A 21,524-nucleotide genomic window follows, 5' to 3' on the forward strand; every position below is an offset into this window, starting at 1 on the left:
AAATAAAATAAAATAAAATAAAATAAAATAAAATAAAATAAAATAAAAATGAGCATAGGAGAGATAATGAGACCAAAGGAAAACCAGGTGAGTATGATGTTATAAAAGCCAGGGCAAGAGTATTTCAGAAAGAAGACAGGGGTCAGGTCAACTGCAATAAAATATTTCTGAGAGGCAGTAAGATGAGATCTGAAGATTGTCCTTGGGACAACTGAAGATCATTGGTGACCTTAGATCCTTTTAAGGTGGAATGATGGACAGAAAGACAAATAGTATATGATTTCACTTATATGAAGCTCCTAGAGTGATCAAAAGTAGACTAGTGGTTCCAGGGGTTGGAGGCAGGGGAGAGTGGGGAGTTATTTACTGGGGACAGAGTTTCAGCTGGGGAATAGGTTAAGAGTTCCGCAGATAGATGGTAGTGATGGCTGTGTTGCAGGATTTTTTACTTTCAATACCCTGGGTTCGTGGTCTCACCCCTTCGAAGAATGAAGAGGTGGACACAAAATGAGCAGCAGGCAAAAGTTTATTAGAGTATAAGACCAAAAAAGAAGAATAGTATGAAAGCTCTCTTTACAGAGAGAGGACATTCGAAAGTGAATGCCAGAGATGATAGGCAAGAGCCTTTGTTTTATAAGGTTCTGGTCAGCACCCCCTTCCCTTCCCTCTTGTTCCTTCTCAGATTCTACCTTTATTGGCTAGGTAACTCTAAAGGCCTAGTCATTCCTTTTTGATCAGCTCATTTCCATTGTATGAGGTGTGGTCTTAGGCCATACCATCTACTACTTCTTTTAAGTCAGGTCTTTTGTCAAATTCCTGAGGGAAACCTGAGGGGGAGGTAATATCTGTTACATTCTTAAGAGGAACCTTATGCCTGAGGGTTTGCTGTGGTCAGACACTCCCAGCATTGTTCCAAAGTATGTTCTTTTCTCTTTTCTCCTCAGGTCCTAATCTTTCCCTCTCTGCCTACTGATTCCTAAGGTTTCCTATCATAGCTGCACAGTATGAATGTACTTTTTTTTTTTTTTAAGATTTAATTTGTAGCTAATCTCTACACCCAATGTGGAGCTTGAACCCACAATCAGCAGATCAAGAGTCTCCTGTTCCACCGAGTGAGCCAGCCAGGTGCTCCACAATATGAATGTACTTAATACCACAAACTGTACACTTAAAAATAGTTAACACAGTAAATATTACCATGTTATGTGTATTTTACTACACACACATACATACATACATACATACATACACAAAATTCACCTTCTCTGTAAGGTCTGCCAGGTCACCCCTTGTAAAAAGACAAGCACTCCTTAGACCGGAAGAGAAGTGGAATCAGGTAGAGGCAGGGCGAGAAAGGCGGGAACTTCCGGGCCCGCCTCCTCCAGGGGAAGGGGCTTGAGATAGGCGGGTTAAGCTGAGACCAAGGGTGACACCTAGAGGTCACGTTAAAAACAGCAGCTGATAGTCACCCACGTGGCCCTAGAGTGGAGGGGAATGGCGAGGTGGGACCAGAGACGCGCGAGTTCAAGCACCCACCTTTTTAGGCTGGGAGAGAAGAGACAGGACAGGGTGGGGGTCAGGATTTTTAAGGAAGAGAGTGCACCTCCTCTAGCCCCGGGGCTTAAGCTGACTGACAGCTGCAGGAGGGGCGTGGCTCCGCCGGTTTGGCTCCAGGTCCACAGTCCCCACCTCCACCTACGCTGCCCTGGCCACTGTGGAAGGCAGGTGTGGCAGAAGGCCTCCTGCAGCGCCATCGCCTCACCCCCTTAGACCTGCGTGCTCTCCAGAGCCCACCCCTGGCATTCTTATCCCCAGGAGAAAGACAACGGCGGCCAGGCACGGAGGACCCATCAGGCGAAAGTTCCTCAGGGACTGCTAGGAAACAGGAGTCCTACGTTGGTCACGGCTCAGATGCCAGCAGGGCTGCAGGAATTGGAGTCTGGCCTGGAGGGAGACCAACATCAATGACCACCTGTACCCCACCGCGCTGGCTTCCTAAGCGCTGAATCTGTGCCCAGGGCCAAGGTCAAGCACAGTGCCCTTGTAAGGCAACTATGCCCTAACCAAGATCACCCTTTCTTTAAAACAGCCCCACTTGGCCTTCAGAAATCTACCCTCTCCCTCAAGAGCAAATGGGAAATGATGGGTCAGGGGTCCTGTTTCTGCTCTGTCTGTCCACACATAGAGTCCTTGAGAGGAAACCCCTTTGGCTGGACCAAAGGCCTGGAGGCACTAGAGCCGCTCACCTGGCGCCCTGACCATGATAGTCTATTCTCTCTTGGGGCCCTGACCATGATAGTGGGGGCAAAAGATAGCCTATTCTGCCCCAGCTCTCACGGAGCACTATTCCCAGGGACCTTCCCCCAGAATCCACAGCAAAGCCAGGACCTTCATAGTGCCTTCCCAGTGCTCAAGCCTAGGGAGAGAGGAGTAGTCCTAATGTGGCTGTTATTCTGGGACCTACTGCAGCCCCCTCTCCTTGTGACATGTGTCCCTACCCAGCCCACTTTGTTTGCTCTGCTCCCACATAACAGGCCCAGGCTCACAGGTTAAATCCTAGATCCTTTGCCAGGCTGCAGCATATTCTACCTTAATCACAACAACCCTATGAAGTAGGTACTATTATTATTCCCATTTTTACAGAGGAGAAAACTAAGGCTCAGAGAAGGTTAGCAACTTGCCCCAAGTCATACAACTACTAAATATTGGAGGTAGTTTTCAAGCCCAGGTCTGTCTGGCTTTTGGAACCCATGTTCTAAATTTACTAGTCCACAGAATAACACCAAGTGCCTTTTACCACCACTGATCAGCTTCTGGGTACTGCCTTCCTGGCTGCAAGCCTGAATACCCTGCCAGACCTCTTTTTCTCAGCCCTGTCCCTCCATCACAGCCTTCTTCCTCTTGCCAATGAAACTCAATGGTATTACATCAGGCTCCCTGACAATCTCCTTTGCAATGCTTTGAACCATAGTATCCATACCAAATGTCTCCCCAATTTTATGCTCTATTGCTCCTCTAAGGGTTTGGCTCATGTTCCTCACTGATTTGACTTTTTCTTTTCTTTTCTTTTCTTTTCTTTCCTTTTCTTTTCTCTCTTTCTTTCTTCATATTTTAGGTTCTACATCCAATGTGGGGCTTGAACTCACCACCCCAAGATCAAGAGCCACATGCTATACTGACTGAGCCAGCCAGGTGCCCCTCCTCACTGACCTTTTGCTTATCTTTACCCTTCTTGGAGTGCCCTTCCCAAACCCTCCAAGAGCCACTAGCTCAATTCAGGGTCTCACACAATTCTCACACAATTCTCACAAATCTCACACAATTCTGGGTCTTAAGGCCAGAAACACTCACAGAAAACTTCTCTGGCCCAGTACCCAGTCAGGAAGGTACAAAGAGCAAGGAGGGCTTGAGTTCTAGTCCAAATAGGGTCAGGACCTGGAGAAAGGACACCACTGCAGCTGTTTCTTTCAGATCCTGAGCCACCAGATTTTTCTCCAAATCTTTCTTGCAACAGGGGATAAAAGATTGTTGAAAGAGAAGTGGGGCTGAAGAAAGAGATAGGTGCAGTTGAGAAATTATCAGAGAGAAAGAAGAGAGTTTTGTAGAAGCTATATAAATGACCTATCTTTATACAACATGTTTCTCTGGACTAATTTGGGGAAGTTAAGAAAATCTGTAACTTAAAACATTTAATATATTTTTTTAACGTTTTAAAGGAACATCAAGACTTAAAGGCAAAGTTCTCTAGGACTCTTTTTTTTTTTTTTTTTTTTAATGTGAGGCTTGAATTCATAACCCTGAGATCAGGACCTGGATGCTTAGCCGACTGAGCCACCCAGGTGCCCCCTCTAGACTTTTTAAGGTAAAACTGGTAGAAATGACACTGGTAAGAAATTCAGGGCTTCGGGAGGGGGTGGGGGGTGGTAGGGAGACGGGGAAGGATTCTGGCTTCTCCCCCAGCTAGGGCTTGTTCCCTTTGCTCTGGGTTTAAAGGATGAGAGAGCCCAGAGTCCAGCACCGAATGAAGGCAGCTATTGTGATCTCCGGGGGCGGAGAAGGGAGGCTCAGTGCCAAAGGGTGTGGCCCAGCCAGAGGCTCTGGGAAAGAGCAGCCGTGCGTCCCTACAGTACCCTCGGCGACTGCGTCTGGGCGGGAGGGGAAAAGTCTGCAGAGTCCCGGGCTCCGCCCCCTCCCTCCTGCTCCGCCCTAGCTCTGGCTCCACGCGGTTTTCACCAAGCGCAGCGCAGACCGGGTGGTCGCAAGGCAGACCCGGATTGCAGAGGGCGTGGCAGGGAGAACCGCAAGCCCCTAAGGGGGTCGGGTCTGTGACTTCTCCCCGGAAAAGAGCGAGGAACGCGCTCTGCGGGAAAAACTGGACTCCACAGGCTTCCGACGACAAGCCTGGGACGAAGAGTCCGGGAGTTCTCAAGGACAGGTGAACGGCCCCAGGAGAAGGACAGGCAGGGTCACCATCTGGACCGCCATGGCCGCGTCCGCCCGTCGTCTGTGCCACATCGCTTTCCACGTGCCCGCGGGGCAGCCCCTTGCCCAAGATCTGCAGCTTCTCTTCGGGTTCCAGCCCCTGGCGGTGCGGGAAGCAGACGGCTGGCGGCAGTTGGCCCTGCGCAGCGGCGACGCGGTCTTTTTGGTGAACGAGGGCGCTGGGCCCCAGGAGCCCCTGTACGGCCTGGACCCACGTCATGCTGTGCCCAGCGCCACCAACCTGTGTTTCGACGTGGTGGATACGGGCGCTGCCGCCCGGGCGTTGGTTGCGCGGGGCTGCAGCGTGCCGGTGCCCCCTGTTAGCGTGAGGGATTCTCAGGGCACCGCCACCTATGCCGTGGTCAGATCACCTGTGGGCAACCTCAGCCTGACTCTGCTGGAGCGCGCCGGCTTCGGAGGGCCTTTCCTGCCGGGCTTCAGGCCTGTGCCCTGTGCAACCCGCCCAGGCTGGGTCAGCCACGTGGACCACCTGACCCTGGCCTGCACCTGTGGCAGCTCCCCAACATTGATGCGCTGGTTCCACGACTGCCTAGACTTTCGCCACCTGCCACTGAGCCCAGGTGAGGATCCGGAGCTGGGCCTCGAGGTGACAGCAGGATCTGGGCCAGGGGGACTGAAGCTCACCGCCCTGCAGACCACGCCAGGCAGCTCTGCCCCCACCCTTGTACTGGCTGAGTCCCTGCCAGGGGCTGCCAGTGGACAGGACCAGGTGGAGCAGTTCCTGGCCCGGCACAGGGGACCAGGACTGCAGCACGTGGGGCTGTACACGCCGAACATAATAGAAGCCACTGAACGGGTAGCAGTGGCGGGGGGCCAGCTCCTGGCTCCTCCTGAGGCATACTACCAGCAGCCGGGCAAGGAAAGGCAAATCCTAGCTGCTGGGCATGAGCCTAGCCGGCTAGCCCGACAGGGGATCCTGCTAGATGGCGATGAAGGCAAGTTTCTGCTTCAAGTCTTCACCAAGTCTCTCTTTCCAGAGGACACCTTCTTCCTGGAGCTGATTCAGAGGCAGGGGGCGACAGGCTTTGGCCAGGGCAACATCCGGGCCCTGTGGCAGTCGGTGCAGGAGGAGCAAGCCTCCAGGAACCAAGAAACCTGAGAAGGGTTGGGGCTGGGTTCACCCTCCTGTCCTGGAGCACAGGGCCTATTGCAACGGAGAAACACCCATGGAGGCTTGGAGTGGAGAGGGCTTTGTCCCCAGGGCCATACCTGCCAGAACTTGAATCTCTCACTGGGGTGCCAAAGAGGTGGGATTTTATTTTTTCTTTTAAACTATGAAATATTCTTACATAGTCTATAACTAATATATATGCAAGATATAAAGAATAAAGGAATTACGTAATTAGGAAACAGAATATATCAATACTTTTGAACCTTCCTTGTGACCTCTGATCCCATTTCCCTTCACCCCACCCCTAATTTTATTATTAACTCCCTGATTTTCTGTATTGTTTCACTACATATGAAACAATGCAGATATAAATTTAGTATTTGAGGTAGGAATTTATGACAGAACAAATCCTCCCAGTGTTTCCCTTCTCCCCAGGGAGCAGCCTCTGCAGGTGGGGAAGGGTTGGGTCAGGGCTGAGCCCAACCACCTGCTCTAAGACAATACCACTACTCCAGTCAGAGCTGACCAAAGACCTGGACCAAGGGTGTCGGGTGTCAGCCACTGGCAGGGGCCCCCTAAAGCTGCCTTCTCCTTCTCTCTTGGAGGTTAGGAGAGGACAGATCACTCTGGACAGAATGCCCACCTCCACTGCCCAGGGCTGGCTGGGAGCTTGGCCAGAAGTCAGCACCAAGCAGGACTTTACCACTTTCTGGGATCCCCAGAGAGAAAGAATGAGAGGACTAGGAGGAGGGCAGGAAGTCTCCAAAATGACTAAAAAATAAGCACTTTATTAAACAACAGGATTCTCAAGAAGTAGGGGCTCCAGCGGTGTCACTGCGCCATACTGTTGAGGCTGGATACATCAGTGGGGTGGTGGGGCCGAAAGAAACTATCCAGGACTTGCTGGCCTGGGCTGGGCTTTCTCTGCGTGGATGGAGCAGACACCTGGGATCTTTTGGAACCCTGTGCAGAAGCCAAAAGAAGGAGGTAATAAGGGGGCAACAGAGTCCTCTCCTTCCACTCCTCTCCCCATTGCAGTGATAGAGCTCAGATTCTAGCCTGAATGTTGTAAACCTTCCAACCTCTTCTATCAACTCTATATGGCAGCCCAAGGTAGTCTTCCTAAGATACAAACCTCACTCCTCTCCACCAAAAATGCCTTAGTGGCCTGGTGTTCATGGCCCTGACTGGCCTGCACAGACCCTGCTATGCTTACAGCTCCTTGAGCACTGCAGACTGCATTGTGGCACCTTTGCTCATGCTACTCTTGGGCCTGGAAAGAACATTCTTACTGCTGATTCCCCTCCCAGACCTGGAGAAAATGATTCATTTCTTGAACCCAGAATACCAGCTGCATCTTCTAAGCAGGCTTTCCTGATCCTTGCCTCCCAGATAGAACTGAAAGCTCTCCACCTTACAAACCACAAAACTTGGTACAAGCATTTCACATACCTGTGACCCTGTTGTTAACATCATTTGTTCTTATTCCCTTTCCACCCTGGACCCTAGACTGTAAGGTTTCAAGATAAGAACTGTTCCTCTCCCTAAGGTGAAGCCTGGTGTGGAAAATGTTCATCCAAACATGTGTCATTTAACTCAACTGAAAACCTGTGGATTCGGGCCTGGGGAGAGATGCCTGGGTGAGGGCCAAGAGACTCACCTTGAAGGTCCCCGGCCGTTGGCCCTCGTATACACGGAACACCTAGCCAAGGACAGAGGGGGAGAGTGCAGGATTGGCATCTTTCCCCAGAAGAGCCAGACCCCTTTGTTCTCTCAACTTCATGCCCTAGTACATCTGTTTAAAATATGGTTTTTTCCTTTTACACAGTAATAGGTTCACATAGAACATATAGGAAGCACAAAAAGGTACAACGAAGACAACACAGGTAGTGCCTTTTTCATGGCAGTGGAGACAGCTGCGGTGTGAAACTCCTCCCGGGTCAGCCAGCGAGCTCCAGGTGGTGTGGTGGTCACTGGGATCTGCCCTTCCAGGGCCAAACCATATACTTGATATGTCAGCTTGATGTGAGAGAAGGTGTGGACCACCTGAAGGGAGGGTCAAGGGACTGAAACAGGCCTGTGGATATGTCCACAAAGCCATTACTCCTGCTCCTTCCACTGGTCACTCACCTGCCCAAAGTGCTGGAGGTGGGTGGCTGGGAGGGGCCCAACCCAACTCTGTAGTTCCCGCAGCAGGGCCTCACGCTGACATTGCCCTGAGGGCTCTGCAGTCACAGATGGGAACTCCCACAGTCCTGCCAGCAGACCTGAGAGGAAGGACAGCCAGGTGTGGTTGGGCCTTAGCTGCTGACTCCTCCATTTCTTCCGTGTTGCTCATGCCACTGCCCTCCACTCCAAGGATCCAGGTACCTGACTTAGGCCTCTGCACCAGCAAAATTCGAGCACCCCCAAGGGCCCTGGGCTGCTCCAGAACACAGGTGGCAGAGCACTCCTCCCTGGGGGACCTCCGGCTGGCCTTTCTGGGAAAGTTGGCCACTCCCAGGGTCTGGTCCCAGGGCTCTGTGGGAGGCGCACACAGCTGGCACTGTCCAGCGCTGGGAGCTGGGAAGAGAGATCCCAAAGCCCCACTCAGGCTTAGGTGAACTTAGATGCCAACCCCAGAGAGCCGGCCGTGGCCCAGCTCTGCAGAATCTTATTCAAGTTGTAGGATTAACTAGAATGATGCTTCCACAAGCAGCTCCATGACAGTGCAGTGAAGGGCTGGGGCTGGTACTTACCACACTCCTCCACATCAGGACTGCCTGGCAGGCTCTGTGAGGCTACGAGCTGTTCCCGCTCCACCTAAGAGGCATAAGGCAAGGTGTCATAGGGAAGGGGGTCACCCTCTAGGACCCCTGACTGCCCCTTCCCCAGATGGCTCACCCTCTGGTGTGCCCGGCACACGCTCTGCACAGGGCACTGGCTGCAGCGTGGGTGCTGTGGGGTGCATACTGTGGCCCCCAGCTCCATGGCTGCTTGGTTAAAGTCCCCTGGCCGGGCTGGGTCTACCAGCTGCTGGGCTAAGCTCCTACAAGGAAACATTGCTGTAACCCAAAGACACTTTGGAGACACCCTTCCCAGTCTCCCCTATTACCCCAATATCCTACCAGAGCTGCTGGGAGACAAAGGTGCTTCCGGAATCAGCACCAATGGCTCGGACACGGCACAGCACCCGTACTACATTCCCATCTACCACACCAGTTGCCTGGCACAGAGGAATCCAGAAGTCAGCCTGGTCTGGGAGGAAGGTGGGTGGGCACACACAAAGTAGGGGTGGGCTATGGACTCACCTGACCAAAGGCAATGGAAGCAATAGCTCCAGCTGTGTACCGCCCCACGCCAGGCAGAAGCTTCTGCAGAGTCTCTGCTGTATGTGGCACATGGCCCCCTAGCTCTTCTACCACCTGATTGGGGTGGGAAGGCTCAAGGTTATGTGCTACCTGAGGCCCTGGGGCTCACCCTCCCTGTCTCCCCCTTACCTTCTGGGCTCCCTCCTGCAGCCGCCGGCCTCGAGAGTAGTAGCCCAGGCCAGCCCAGAGCTGGTTCACCTCCTGTGGGTAGAGTCAGAGAGATCAGTGGTCAGTCCTCAGTTGTCCCCATTCCCCCTACCTTAGGGTGGCACTCACCTCCAGGGATGCACTGGCCAGGTCCTGCAGCGTTGGCCACTTCTAGAGCCCGAAAGTGATCAAAAGGAAGTAAGGTCAAGGGTGAGAGAGGTGAAGGAAGCCTTCTTTACCCCCACCCCAAAGGCTAGGCTTTCTCTGGGGTCTGGCTCAATGACCCTCCCCTTCTTTCCCTGAAGTCACCTGCATCCATCGGGTATAATAGTCGATCACCGTGGCAACCTGGGTCTGCTGCAGCATGACCTCTGAGACCCACACTGGGGGAGAGGGGTTGGCATGAGGGCACTGCTGAGCTGCCCTGCTCCCAGCCCACAGCCCCTACACCCCAGACCAGTGGGCATCCAGGCAAAGCAGCCCTGTTCTCAGAAGATGCACTCACCAGCATACGCCCGCCTGTCAGGGTCCACCTCACCCTCTGCCTGCCAATGCATCCCAGACAAGGAGTTAGTGTGGAGGGGGCCTGGCACTAACCCCCCACCCCACTGTCCCTGCCCCCTAGCCTGCTTACCCGCCTTCTCCAGGGCAGGTCCCGTTTCTCTCGGTCGTACCAGCTCAGAAGGTTCTCCCGAAAGACTGTGACCTCGGCTGTGTCTCTGAATAGATGGTATGGGGAGACAGAGGCCCGTAATACCACCTCCTTCTGCCGCCTGGCCAAGCCTGCTGGGGCCTCAGGAAACTTAGGCATAGTTCCTGCACGGACAGTGCACCAGGTACCCAGGGCACTGTAGTCTGGCTGCTCCACCTTAGTGCTTCCCCCAAACCCTTGCTTAAGCTTTGAACCTGGAGTCAAACCAAAATGCTGTGTATGTAACCTTAACCAAATTTCTAGCCTTAACTTTCCTAGGGTGGTAGTGCTGGCTCCTTTGTCTCTGGGTCACGATGAAAATCCAACAGTTTCAGCCAAGCATAATGTGTACCTGTTCAGGACTTTCCCATTTACAAAACACTTTCAGGCTCATAAACTCATCTGATCCCACAAAAGCCACAGGAGGAAGGAAATACACAAGCTACCACTCCATGTCACTGGTAAGAAAGCAGCCACTCAGAGAAATCATCCCAAAGTTACACAGCAAAGTCAGAATTAGATCGTAATTAGTCCCTTGAAGCCTTGATGCACAACCACGCTGTCTTCCCAGCCTGAATCGACCTTTCTTTCACGGCCAACGAAACCAACCCCTTCACCTTTGACTCAGACCAAGCTCCTCACCATCAGGGGTAGAAGGCTTGACCTGGCTGCTGCTAAGGACCTGCTTCTCCCTTCCCTCATGGCCAGACGCCTGATTCTGGCGACAACTCCTCACAGTGGTTCGTGGCTTCTTCATGATGGCCTAGAAGAGAAAGGCCCAAAGTAGTCTGTCACAATGAGGTTGAATCTTGGGGCCCTTCAGTGAGTATAGCCACTTTCTCTACAGCACTTATTATAGAGTGTCTAGCTTTTCTTACTCTCCAGATGCTCATGGGGTTGCTCTTGGCTGGCTGTGGCACTGAGGTATGACCAGTAGGGCTCTTTCTGCAAGTGACTTCAGAGGGACCAACATTAGCATAGTCCTGGAGACACACATAAAAGAAGAGGCTGGGGCTGGGCTGGGGGCTGTACAGGAGCACCTGTATGTGTGTCCCTGATGTTTACTGTGACTGTGTGTGTGGACAGGGCTTCTTTAGGTATGTCTAAGAGCATGGGGCAGGTAGAAAGTTTATCTGCTCAGAGATGTGGCACATTTACACCGAAACAGGCTTTAGCAGTCATGCAATCCAACCTCCATTCTGCAGAAAGGAGAAACCAAGGATCAGAGATGTTAAGATATTTTTTTAGGGTGCCTGGGTGGCTCAGTCAGTTGCACGTCTGACTTTGGCTCAGGTCATGATCTCGCAGTTGATGAGTTTGAGCCCCACGTCAGGCTCTGCTGACAGCCTGGAGCCTGCTTCAGATTCTGTGTCTCCCTCTCTCTCTGCCCTTTCCCCGCTCGTGCTCCGTCTCTCTCTCTCTCTCTCTCAAAAATAAAAATAAGCATTAAAGATATTAAAAAAATATCTTTTTTTTAATGTTTGTTTTTATTTTTGAGAGAGAGAGAGAGAGAGAGAGAGAGAGAGAGAGAGAGAGGCAGAGAGACACAGAATCCAAAGCAGACTCCAGGCTCTTTGTGTGCTGTCAGCACAGAGCCCGATCCAGAGCTCAAACCTACAAATCGCTAGATCATGACCTGATCCGAAGTTGGATGCTTAACTAAACTAAGCCACCCAGCTGCCCCAGAGATGGCAAAAGATTTGCCTGAGAGCAGATGGCAAGTTGGCGTGGTGGTGGGAGGGGATGAGCTATTTTTTATTCCTAATCTTTTCCTGATCTAGTAAATCATAGCTGGCTGGCCACTAGTAATGAGAAATAGGTCTCAATTTCAATGAGAAATTGATCTTCACTACTCCCTTACTGTTCTTTTGGTGCACTTTTCTCTATATAGCTAACAATTAGTGAAGGTTTGCCATATGCCAGACCTTATGCTAAGTGTTTTACCAATTTCTCGCACAATCTCCAGATGACTCCATTAGGTACTTTCTAGTATTACCTCCATTTTACTGATGAGGAAACTGAGGCTTGTAGAGATTAGGCAACTTGTTCACCCAAACCCTAAAGGTCTGCTTCCAGAGACTGCACTCTTGTGCTGTGCTATACTGCAGTCCCTGAAGCTTCAAACTCTCTCCTTAAAACTTAACTTCATCACCTCATTTTCATCAAAAGAGCTTGCTTGCTCCCTCAGAGAAAAAAAAAAAAATGAATGTACAGATTTGCTACACTCTACACTTATCTGCATTCTCCTTTTCCTTCCTCCCATTAAAGAATGGTCTCTCCTAAACTGTCCAAGCTCAGGGCCCTGCTCCTCAATCCCTTTTACAACACCCACTCTCCCCTTCATAGCCAAACTTCCTTCACCAAACTCACTAGCTCCGTAATTCATTCTACAATCCATTCTCCAAAGAGTAAAGCAATCTTATAAGACATGATCGTGTCACTTTCTTACTTAAAACTTTCAACGGCTTCCCACTAATTCACTGAATAAATATTTATGTAGTGCCTACTTTGTGCCGAGCAGTTTTAAGTACTTGGAATATTTCGGAAATAAAACACCAAAGGTTCCTGTTTTCATGGAACTTGTATTCTAATGGAGAGCAAAAAATAAATAATGCACGTAAGTAAATTATATAGGCTGTCAGGTGGTAAATACTAGGATAAACAGAAAAAAAATATGTGAAGGGAAATAGGAGTGGTGGTGGTGGAATGTTGCGATTTCAAAGCACATGGATGGTCATGGTGGGCCTTATTAAAGTGGTATTTGACCAATGATTTATGGCAGTTAAAGGAGTTAGCCATGTTCTAGCCACGGGAAAGTCATACTAAAAAAGAGCTAGTGGAATAGCCCTAAGGAAGGTGCTTGTTTGCAGAATAATAAGGAAGCCAGTGTGGTTAGAATAGACTGAGGAAGGATAAGTAGTAGATGAGGTCAAAGAGGTAAAGAAGGTGGGGGGCATAGAATCACTAAGTACCTTGTAAGCCACTGGAGCACTTTGTCACACTCATTGCTCTGAAAAGCCAATCCTCTTAAAATAGTTCTGTAAGCTCCAAAGATCCCCACCTTCCTCATCCCCTCACTCACTTTGCTCCAGCCATTTGTTTGCCTAAATAGTTGCTTCAATCATCCAGGTGTCTGTCCACCTTGACACCTCACCCAATCCTTCCCCTCTGCTTGGACAGCTCTTATCCTGTGCTTCATCCAACAGTTATTCATTCTTTCAGGTCTTGACTTAAATGTCCAAATCAGCCCCCAGTATTATCCTCTTGTGTAATTCTCCATTTTTCCTCTTACACTAATTGTAATTTTACATTTGTGTTTGTTTGATGACTGTCTGCTTCCCCCACTTGACTATAAAACTCCACGAGCAAGTACTGAGTCTCTTGTTGACTATTGAGTCCCCAGAGCTTAGCACAGTGCTAAGTAAGCTGTATACGATAAACAACAGGATGGGAGAAACCCAAACAATTCTGAATAATGATGAAAAAGACTCAGTAGAGAGAGAAAAGTTGAAGATGAGCTAGAAATAGTGACTAACTAACGAAAGGGTTGACTCCTTGTGGGTCCAGAGATGAGAACGGGAGCCTTTGAGAAAGAACAGGTCTCTCGCGGTATCAGGAGTCAAGTCCAATCACCCTCTAGGTCAAACATACCTCCTAAGTGCTTACAAGTTGTCCCTTCCTCGCCGTCCCTACTGCCGGAGCCTTAACTCAAGTCCTTATTATCACTTCCCTATATTATTTCAAAGGCTTCCTAGCCAGTCGGTGGCTCTAATCCCTCTGGCAGCCTCGTCTCGCGTCCCCCTCTCCGTCTTTTCACTTCCTGGACACGAAGCTCCCATTCCTCCCTGAGAACTTGCCTATTCCCAAAATATCCTTTCCCCCACACTCCCGTCTCTGCATAACTCCTATGCGTGCTTTAGGCTGCACCGGGGTAGCACCACCTCCTCTGGGGAGCCCGGACCCCATCCTCAAACCTGGGCAGAGCGGACGAAGACAGCGTAAAGCTACCGCCCACGTTCCCACAAGGTGCATGCGGGGAAGGAATTACCTACCTCCCACGCAGTCTCCAAGGCCCACCTCCCACGCAGTCTCCAAGGCCCGGCTCCCGACGCACGCCAGAGGGCGTGGCTCCAATCCACGCTGTGCCAGCCAAAGAGGTCCAAGCGCGCGCTGGGACACTTCCTCCGCGCCAGGCCCGGGTCGTGTGAACGGAAGTCAGACCCGTCTGCGACTCGGGGCGGGGGCAGGCCCCGCCCCGGTCCCTACAGCAGAAGCCGCGCGGAGAAACGAAGCGGAAGCCCCGAGTACCCCCACACACCACTCAGGCGAGGGGCCCTCCATGTCATGGCCGCCGACAGTGACGATGGCGCAGTCTCAGCCCCAGCGGCCTCTGATGGTGAGTGGCTTCCCAGGGCTTCCTCCTTAAAACTCTGTGCGCTCCGGCAAGGGGAAGGCCTCGGGCTTACGGCTCTAGAAACTGACTTCCAACGTTCAACTAGCTCACCTCCGAACCAGCCACGAGGAGACTACAAGTCCCGGTGTGCACCGCAGCTCGGCTGCAAAAGCCTTGCATGTTGGGAGCTTAGACGGGGACCGTGGGGGCATGTCGGGAGATGTAGTCTAAGGCTCATGGTTAAGTGTAGCGGATTGGAAGTCGTGGTCCAAAGAAGTGGGACGTGTTGGGGGCTTGGGTGTGAGGAATTATTTATGAGGCTCTGGGGCATAGTGGCTACCATCGCTTTTGGCTACTGGGGCACAGATCGGACTGGGCCACAGTCCGGCCTTCCTCTTCTGCGGATTGTGTTGCTGAAGGGAGAAGTTATTTTCCCAAAAGCTCACATAAACCACTGGAAGACGCAGGCTTTCTCTCCCCAAATTCAGGGTACTGCTCATTTCAAGGCCTGTGTGCAGAGCATGTATGGTACAAAGGGTTTGAGGAGAAAGCTGCCATTTCTTGCCTTAATGGAAACTGCCCCCCAACATTCCGCCCCAGCCATGGCCTGCCTTGGTATTGGTTTCCCTGGACCCCTGCCTGAGCATTAACATCCATTGCTCTCCTTACCCTCAGGTGGTGTCTGCAAAACCACAAAATCTGGGGAGGAGCTAGTAGTCCAGGTTCCTGTGGTGGATGTGCAGAGTGACAACTTCAAGGAGATGTGGCCATCCCTCCTGCTGGCCATAAAGACAGCTAGCTTCGTGGCTGTGGACACGGTGAGGGTTGGGGAATGGGGAGGACAGGTAGTTTGAAAGGGCTGGTTGGTGCTGGGAACCTAACACAACTCTCCCTTTACCCACTCATAGGAACTGAGTGGGCTTGGGGACAGGAAGAGTTTGCTGAACCAGTAAGTATAAGCCCCGATCTTAGTGTCAGCCTTGGCAGGAGGGGAAGACCTCATCCCTGGAGTAGAATTCACAGTCCTGGGTGGTTTGAGGGCTAGCTCCCAGCCACAGCCACCCCCTAAACCCAACCCCAAGGTGCATCGAGGAACGTTACAAGTCCGTGTGTCATGCTGCCAGGACCCGTTCTATTCTCTCCCTGGGCCTCGCCTGCTTCAAGCAGCAGCCGGATAAGGTATGGGCTGATCTCACATCTATCCCTGGTCTTTGGCTGGCAGGGAGGAGGGTTGAGATCCTGGAGAACATCAGGTGTGAGGTGTTTTTATCCCAAACCCTGATATAGCAGATCCTTTCTCTCCCAGGGTGAACACTCATACCTGGCTCAGGTGTTCAATCTGACCCTGCTATGCATGGAAGAGTATGTGATAGAACCAAAGTCTGTGCAGTTCTTGGTACAGCATGGCTTCAACTTCAACCGGCAGTATGCTCAGGGTATCCCTTACCACAAGGGTAATGACAAGGTAGGTTTCCAGCCTTGAGACTGCCCCTTCTGTGGCTTCATTTCTTCCTAACCTAGGCTGGGTACGTAGGGAGGATCTGCTCAGTATGGGAAATCACTAGGGACAGGGCTGGGGAAACAAGCCTGATACATAGAATAGCATTGGGTAAGGCAGGGAGGTAGAGCTTTCCAGGTAGGGGAGCCAGGGCGAAGTGTCCTGCAAAAGAGGCTCCCTAGGGGACTGTTCTTCCTGATGACCTCTTTCTTTCTACCCAGGGTGATGAGAGTCAGAGCCAGTCAGTGAGGACACTCTTCCTGGAGCTAATCCGGGCCCGCCGGCCCCTGGTACTACACAATGGTCTCATAGACTTGGTGTTCTTGTACCAGAACTTCTATGCACACCTTCCCGAGAGCTTGGGAACCTTCACTGCGGACCTGTGTGAAATGTTCCCAGCCGGCATTTATGACACCAAGTATGCTGCTGAGTTTCATGCCCGCTTCGTGGCCTCCTACCTAGAATATGTTTTCCGGAAATGGTGAGGAACTGGTTGAGGTTTAGGGATGGGGCCTGGTATAAGCCTGACTGTTTCATTTACATAAGGTATTTATTGAGTGCCTACCATGTGCCAGGCACTATTTTAGGTGCTGAGGATTCAGCAGTGAGCAAAACAGACAAAAAACCCTGTTCGTATGGAATTTATACACTAGTGGACCAATACCCTCTTGCGCTGTTGCAGTGAGCGGGAAAATGGGAAGCAGCGGGCAGCCGGCAGCCCACACCTTACCCTGGAGTTCTGCAACTATCCTACTAGCATGAGGGCCCATATTGACTACCGCTGCTGCATGCCCCCTACAACCCACCGTCCTCATTCCACCAGCGTCTGTGACAATTTTTCGGTAAGAGCACCCACCCATTTCCTGAGGCGGGGGGGGGGGGGGAGTTCTGATGCCTGGAATTCCTGTCTAAGCCTCTTTCCTATCTCTAGGCCTATGGCTGGTGCCCCTTGGGACCGCAGTGTCCTCGGTCCCATGATATTGACCTTATCATTGACACTGATGAGGCTGTGGTGGAGGACAAGCGGCGACGGCGGCGACGTAGGGAAAAACGGCGGAGGGCTTTGTTGGGCCTGCCTGGGAAACAGACCTCTGAGGAAAATGAGGATGGCCCTCCCATGAAGCAGGTCTGTGGGGATGGCCTCAAGGCTGAGGAAATTGATCAGGAAGTGGCTGAAGATGAGACTAGGAGCCAGCCTGGCTTGGAGAAAGGTCACAAAAATGACTTGGAGATGGGGCTCAAAGCAACAAGGCTGGAAACAGCTGATGTGGCTACCTCAGAAGCGCCAGGAGGTCAAGCCAGTCCTCACCCAGTGGCTGGGGATGGGTTGCATCGAGCTGGTTTTGATGCCTTTATGACAGGTTTTGTAATGGCCTATGTGGGAGTGAGCCAAGGACCCCAGATCTGTAGCTCTGGACCCTGGCTACCTGAATGCCACAACAAGGTATATCTGAGTGGCAAGGCTGTACCCCTCACAGTGGCCAAGAGCCAGTTCTCCCGTTCCTCCAAAGCCCACAACCAGAAGATGAAGCTGGCTTGGGGCAGCAGCTGACACAACTTCTGCCTAGCACTCAGGGCCCAGGACAAGAACTGAGAGTGGAATACAAGTGTCTGGGTCCCTCTAGCTTGTGAATGACAGAGTTGGGGGGGGTCAGGGGGTGGGGTCCTGGCAGAGATACTGCTGCATCTGTCTTGGACCTTCTCCTTTACCCCAGAGGATGAGGAACAAGGGTACACGTAAGAAGGCTGACTAGCACCTGTAACACCAACTTTATTTATTTTTAAATCTGAAAGTGTCTTGGGAAAAAGTATTACCAAAAAATCAACAGAAACAAGTTATGAAAATATTTGACCAGCTTCATCTTTGGTTATTTCTTATTGCGGCTCTGTAAGGACAGACTGTTCCCATAGCTCCAGCCATAGCAGGAAGGGAAGAAAATCAGTCCGTGTATAAACCATTTAACCAGTTGGGTGTGTCACATGTTGACAAATACATAGAGCAGGCCCTGGGGCCTACAAAACCAGCCCCACTCCCAACCACAAGGTTGAAAGTTTTATGGGGCAGAACATTAAGACTCCTTCATAAATATGAAAATAGATTAATCAACTGGAAAAGACCTTTGAATACGTTAGCTAAGAGCCATGACCACTACACGGCCTCACCTTCCCCTTGCATAGAAATGTAGTGATGTGGTCTGACTGTGCAGTAAGTGCAAACAGCAATTATTCAAGTGTCTTAGACATACTGGCAAGAAGCTCCCCAGTCTTCAGGTCTGAGAAATAGCCATGCCCTTTATGGCTTCCTGGTCAGCGCCAGGTTCCATCCAGTAGCTTATATGCCCCAGGAAAGGGCAAAAGACAGACCTGGAGTAGGAAAGGAACCTGGGGTAATAGCTGCCTGCCAGCGCAAACTAGAACTAGGAGTCCTCTGGTCCTGTCTGGGGAAGTGCATTGGGAGTCGGGTGGGAGCCAGAGCTCCTTGCTGGATTTCAGAAGCTTGGTATCATCTGTTGGCCCTAAGTAGGAAAGCCTTTCACTGCTGTCTCCCCTCTCATGCACAGCCGTTAGGCACTTGGAATCCCCATATTGAGCCTGGCTTGGCCTAGCCAGCCTGCTCTGTAGGCCACAGGGAAGAGTCAAGGCTGTACATAAGGGGGCCCAGTGGCTTCAACTGAAGGCCCACCCCCAAGGTGAGCTGGGACTAGCCCCCCTCACCCATCCTGTTCTCCCTGGGTTTTCAGGCCTACGCCTGAGACAGAAAACGGGACTGGAGCCAAGCTTCTTGGCCTTTCTTCTTCTACCTCCATCTCCTCAGAGGCACCTGCAAGGCATGGACTAGCTCCCTGGGGCCTGGGCCCAAAACCGTTTTCTTCTTGGGGACTGGAGCAGTCCATGGCTTCATGGGCCAGAACAGGTGGTAGGGCAGATGCTCGGAATGGCGGGATCTCTCTTACTCTGTACTTGAGACTACTGAGGCGTGGTGGGGGCCCATCAGATAGTGAATCTTCTCGGCCCACAAATGGACAGGCCTCTTGATGCAAGAACTCTGGTGAACCAGGCAAAGAACGCCACCGGCGAGCAGGTGGGGCCAGGGGCTCCTGCCAATCAGCTAGAGGCAGAGTTCCAGGCCCTGGTGCATCTAGGTCAAATACCAGGGAGATGACAGACTTGCTGGGCAGGTCAAAGAACTTGATCTTGCCACCCTTGAGGTCCTGGCGAGCACTGAAAGGGTTGATTTTGGGGGTGCGGACAGTACCACTTCGTTGTGGCTGGTAGTAGGGGTCCAAGACGTTTACTGTACGTGGGGGCTTACGGGAAAAGATGTCTGACTGGCTTCGAGACAGCCAGATAGTACGTCTTGGGCGTGGGGACTTGGGAGGGATCTTGTCATCCAGTGAGCTCAGTCGCTTTACACCAGGTCCCTTCTCCGAGAGTCCTGAAAAACAGTCAAGCCAGGGTTACTCACACTAGTCATGACAAACAGAAGCAGCACCTTGTGCCACAAAGTGTTTCACCAATGAGAAACAAGAGAGGCAATATGCCAAGTCATAACTCTGAAGAGTCCCATACCTTTTCCATCATCCCCTGCCCCTCTGCCTTTCTTCTGGACATGAGATCCTGCAATGAGCCCTAGAGAGGAAGGCCCCACATCCTAATTTCTTCCCTTGGGATCAGGTGAAACACTATGGTCTAATCTCTTACCCTTGGCTGTGGGCTGCAGCTTCCTGTCCGTCTCCAGCTCTTCTTCCTGTAGATGGCTCAGAATTTCCTCCAAGGTCTTCCCAATCTCCGCAAAGGATGGGCGTAGTTTGGGGTCCATCTGTGGTCATCCACACCAGCCATTAGCCCTGCGTTCCTATTTTCCACCCCAAGGATGGCGTTTGAGTCTGTTTCTGGCATCTTTTAAGATTCAGGTGTGCAGCTAAGCTCTTTTCTGAAGGCCCCAGGCCATGAGGATGATTCCCAGAGCTAAGGTCAGGGGAGATGCTGTTGTCTAATACCCTCCCCTATCAGCACCCTTTCTGTATGGGTCTTATCCCCTTGTTGGGCACAGAACCCTCCGAAAGAGTACGCTTAACATTAGTTTGTTCTGTTCTTGAGTTCTGCTGCTAACATGTTTCTGGGAGCTACCTGAGGAAAGCCCAGCTACCCCTTGGTCATAACAGGTAGGTCCAGCCCCAGAGCTGTATAAAGTGAGGGTTAACAAAAGTTCTTCCCATAGGCCTTAAGACCAGCTGCACCCAAAGTCCAATCGAAACCTGACCAGAGCTCTATCAATATCGAAAGCAAGAGGTGGTAAGTCTACCCTGCAGGCTGAAGACTACAATACAAAGCAGTTTTCCTTTTCTTGGTCCAGGGCTCTGGACTATCTGTTAGGCCTGGAGGAGGGGATGTGGGCACTGCCACTCATCAGTGAAAATGAGGCTCCTCATGAACCTTAATGAGCAGCTTGTCCCTACAGTCCTAACCAGGTGAAAGGGGTTCAGCCAGCCCCTGACCAAAGCTGGGGGAAGGGGAGGGAGACACTCACATTACAGCAGTTGAAGGTGAGCTGCAGAAATTCTGGGGGACAGTCTCCCACCATATGCTGGAAAGCGTCATAGTCTAATCCGAAGTTCTGTGGATGGGTATGGTGGGGAGGGGACATTGGTAGACTGGTCATTAATCCCTCCACCCATCCTGGCCTGCTTAGGAGAGGCTGAGAATTGCCCCAAAGAAGTAACCACACAGACAGTTCCAGCAACTCCACCCCAGTAACAACAGTTCCATAGCCTCAAAACCAGCCCCATCCCAGTGGCACTGTCCCCTATGCCTGCAGCTCACCTCTGTGCGAGGAAGGTAGTCCGGATCAGCTTGGATGCGGGCGATGATCTCACAGAGGATGATACCATAAGAGAACACATCCGCCTGGTGGGTAGTTAAGACCTCAGTTTCCTTCTCAGTGGGGTGAGAGGTGGGGTCTGTGTCCCTTAGGTCTGCCAGCCCAGGCCTAAGCCCTGTATTTCATTCAGTTCATTTACTGGGTAGCTGCCAAGTACCAACCCTGCTCTGAGCAGGATGTAGATACTTACCGTGAACATACAGGGTGATTGATCCTGGACACTTCCCTGGTAAGAGTGGATTCTAAGGAGAACCAGGCCCTGGGCTCCCCAGACTCACCTTTTCATTGTAGGGCTCATCTCGGAGAACCTCAGGTGCCATCCAGAAGGGTGAGCCCACCACAGCCAGCTTCTCATTCCCCATGCTGTGGGGTGGGGGTGAGGGGAGAGATTATATGGAGAATGAGCTCACCACTGGCTGGTGCAATGGGATATCTGACCATTGGGAATTCTTCTCCCTGAAGAATGGACACAGACTAAGACTGACCAAATTTAGGGAGCTGAGATTGAACTGTAACCAAGTTCTGGCCTCTGGGGAGGAAGCTGGCGTTTTTCCTTTGCTTCAGTCTCTTCTGTGACCCCAGCACCTATTAGGGCTACCCACCTGACGTCAGGAATCTTCTCAGCCAGGCCAAAGTCAGCTACCACTGCAGAGTAACCATTCTCATCCCTCTTTATCAGGCAGTTCTAGGGTTCCCAAAGAAGAAGACAATGTGGCTCAGAAGGGGGACCAGCCAGCCATAGTGTTACCACCACCCCTCCCTGCCACAGGGCACCTTGTCTTCTTGGTGAAACTACACTCAGGCTGACCCAGTGGTCAGACCTGGGACTCCGTCAGCCATGTGAAATGAGTTAGCCCTGGATCTTGGGTGGCTGCCATAAGAGTCATATGCTTCAAACAAATATTTATCTTTGCTTTTATATACTAAGCATGGATCTAAGTGACAGAGA

General features: G+C 51.5%; 4 protein-coding genes across 12 annotated transcripts in view; 2 read left to right on the forward strand and 2 right to left on the reverse strand.

Annotated features, from left to right (window-relative positions):
* The first annotated feature begins 3,974 nt into the window (after nt 1-3,974).
* On the forward strand, nt 3,975-5,860 carry HPDL (4-hydroxyphenylpyruvate dioxygenase like). Its single transcript, XM_040470048.1, has one exon. The coding sequence runs from the start codon at nt 4,484-4,486 to the stop codon at nt 5,600-5,602; it is 1,119 nt and encodes a 372-aa protein (XP_040325982.1). The 5' UTR covers nt 3,975-4,483; the 3' UTR covers nt 5,603-5,860.
* Nucleotides 5,861-6,382: 522 nt separating this feature from the next.
* MUTYH (mutY DNA glycosylase) lies at nt 6,383-13,987 on the reverse strand. Of its 8 annotated transcripts, XM_040470037.1 has the most exons (18): nt 13,880-13,987; nt 10,868-11,001; nt 10,681-10,785; nt 10,445-10,565; nt 9,746-9,927; nt 9,617-9,656; nt 9,421-9,494; nt 9,241-9,282; nt 9,094-9,165; nt 8,905-9,018; nt 8,722-8,819; nt 8,498-8,642; nt 8,353-8,416; nt 7,985-8,176; nt 7,745-7,881; nt 7,508-7,660; nt 7,275-7,316; nt 6,383-6,577 (listed from the first exon to the last, which is right to left on the reverse strand). In XM_040470037.1, exons 2-18 carry the CDS (start codon nt 10,913-10,915, stop codon nt 6,446-6,448), a joined length of 1,761 nt encoding a protein of 586 aa, XP_040325971.1. In that variant the 5' UTR covers nt 10,916-11,001; nt 13,880-13,987; the 3' UTR covers nt 6,383-6,445. The 8 variants fall into 8 exon arrangements, with proteins under 8 accessions (XP_040325971.1, XP_040325975.1, XP_040325974.1 ...); XM_040470041.1 differs by lacking the exon at nt 10,868-11,001 and having other exon boundaries at nt 13,880-13,947; XM_040470040.1 differs by lacking the exon at nt 13,880-13,987 and having other exon boundaries at nt 10,681-10,757; nt 10,868-11,114.
* A 104-nt stretch (nt 13,988-14,091) lies between these two features.
* Nucleotides 14,092-17,540, forward strand: TOE1 (target of EGR1, exonuclease). Of its 2 annotated transcripts, XM_040470046.1 has the most exons (8): nt 14,092-14,198; nt 14,871-15,013; nt 15,104-15,144; nt 15,278-15,374; nt 15,502-15,660; nt 15,915-16,174; nt 16,376-16,535; nt 16,625-17,540. In XM_040470046.1, the coding sequence occupies exons 1-8, from the start codon at nt 14,147-14,149 to the stop codon at nt 17,243-17,245; spliced, it is 1,533 nt and encodes a 510-aa protein (XP_040325980.1). In that variant the 5' UTR covers nt 14,092-14,146; the 3' UTR covers nt 17,246-17,540. The 2 variants fall into 2 exon arrangements, with proteins under 2 accessions (XP_040325980.1, XP_040325981.1); XM_040470047.1 differs by lacking the exon at nt 15,502-15,660.
* TESK2 (testis associated actin remodelling kinase 2) overlaps nt 17,448-21,524 on the reverse strand; it is a 136,330-nt gene continuing 132,253 nt past the window's right edge. Inside the window, exons 6-11 of the mRNA XM_040470045.1 lie at nt 21,178-21,260; nt 20,854-20,938; nt 20,518-20,601; nt 20,225-20,311; nt 19,396-19,513; nt 17,448-19,129 (exon numbers count right to left, since the gene is read on the reverse strand). Coding sequence (XP_040325979.1) covers nt 18,405-19,129; nt 19,396-19,513; nt 20,225-20,311; nt 20,518-20,601; nt 20,854-20,938; nt 21,178-21,260 — 1,182 coding nt within the window. The 3' untranslated portion in view covers nt 17,448-18,404. The remainder of the gene's footprint in view (nt 19,130-19,395; nt 19,514-20,224; nt 20,312-20,517; nt 20,602-20,853; nt 20,939-21,177; nt 21,261-21,524) is intronic.

Source organism: Herpailurus yagouaroundi, unplaced genomic scaffold (assembly GCF_014898765.1).
Source record: "Herpailurus yagouaroundi ecotype Mexico unplaced genomic scaffold, PumYag 77, whole genome shotgun sequence".
In the NCBI taxonomy this organism is placed as follows: Eukaryota; Metazoa; Chordata; class Mammalia; order Carnivora; family Felidae; genus Herpailurus; species Herpailurus yagouaroundi.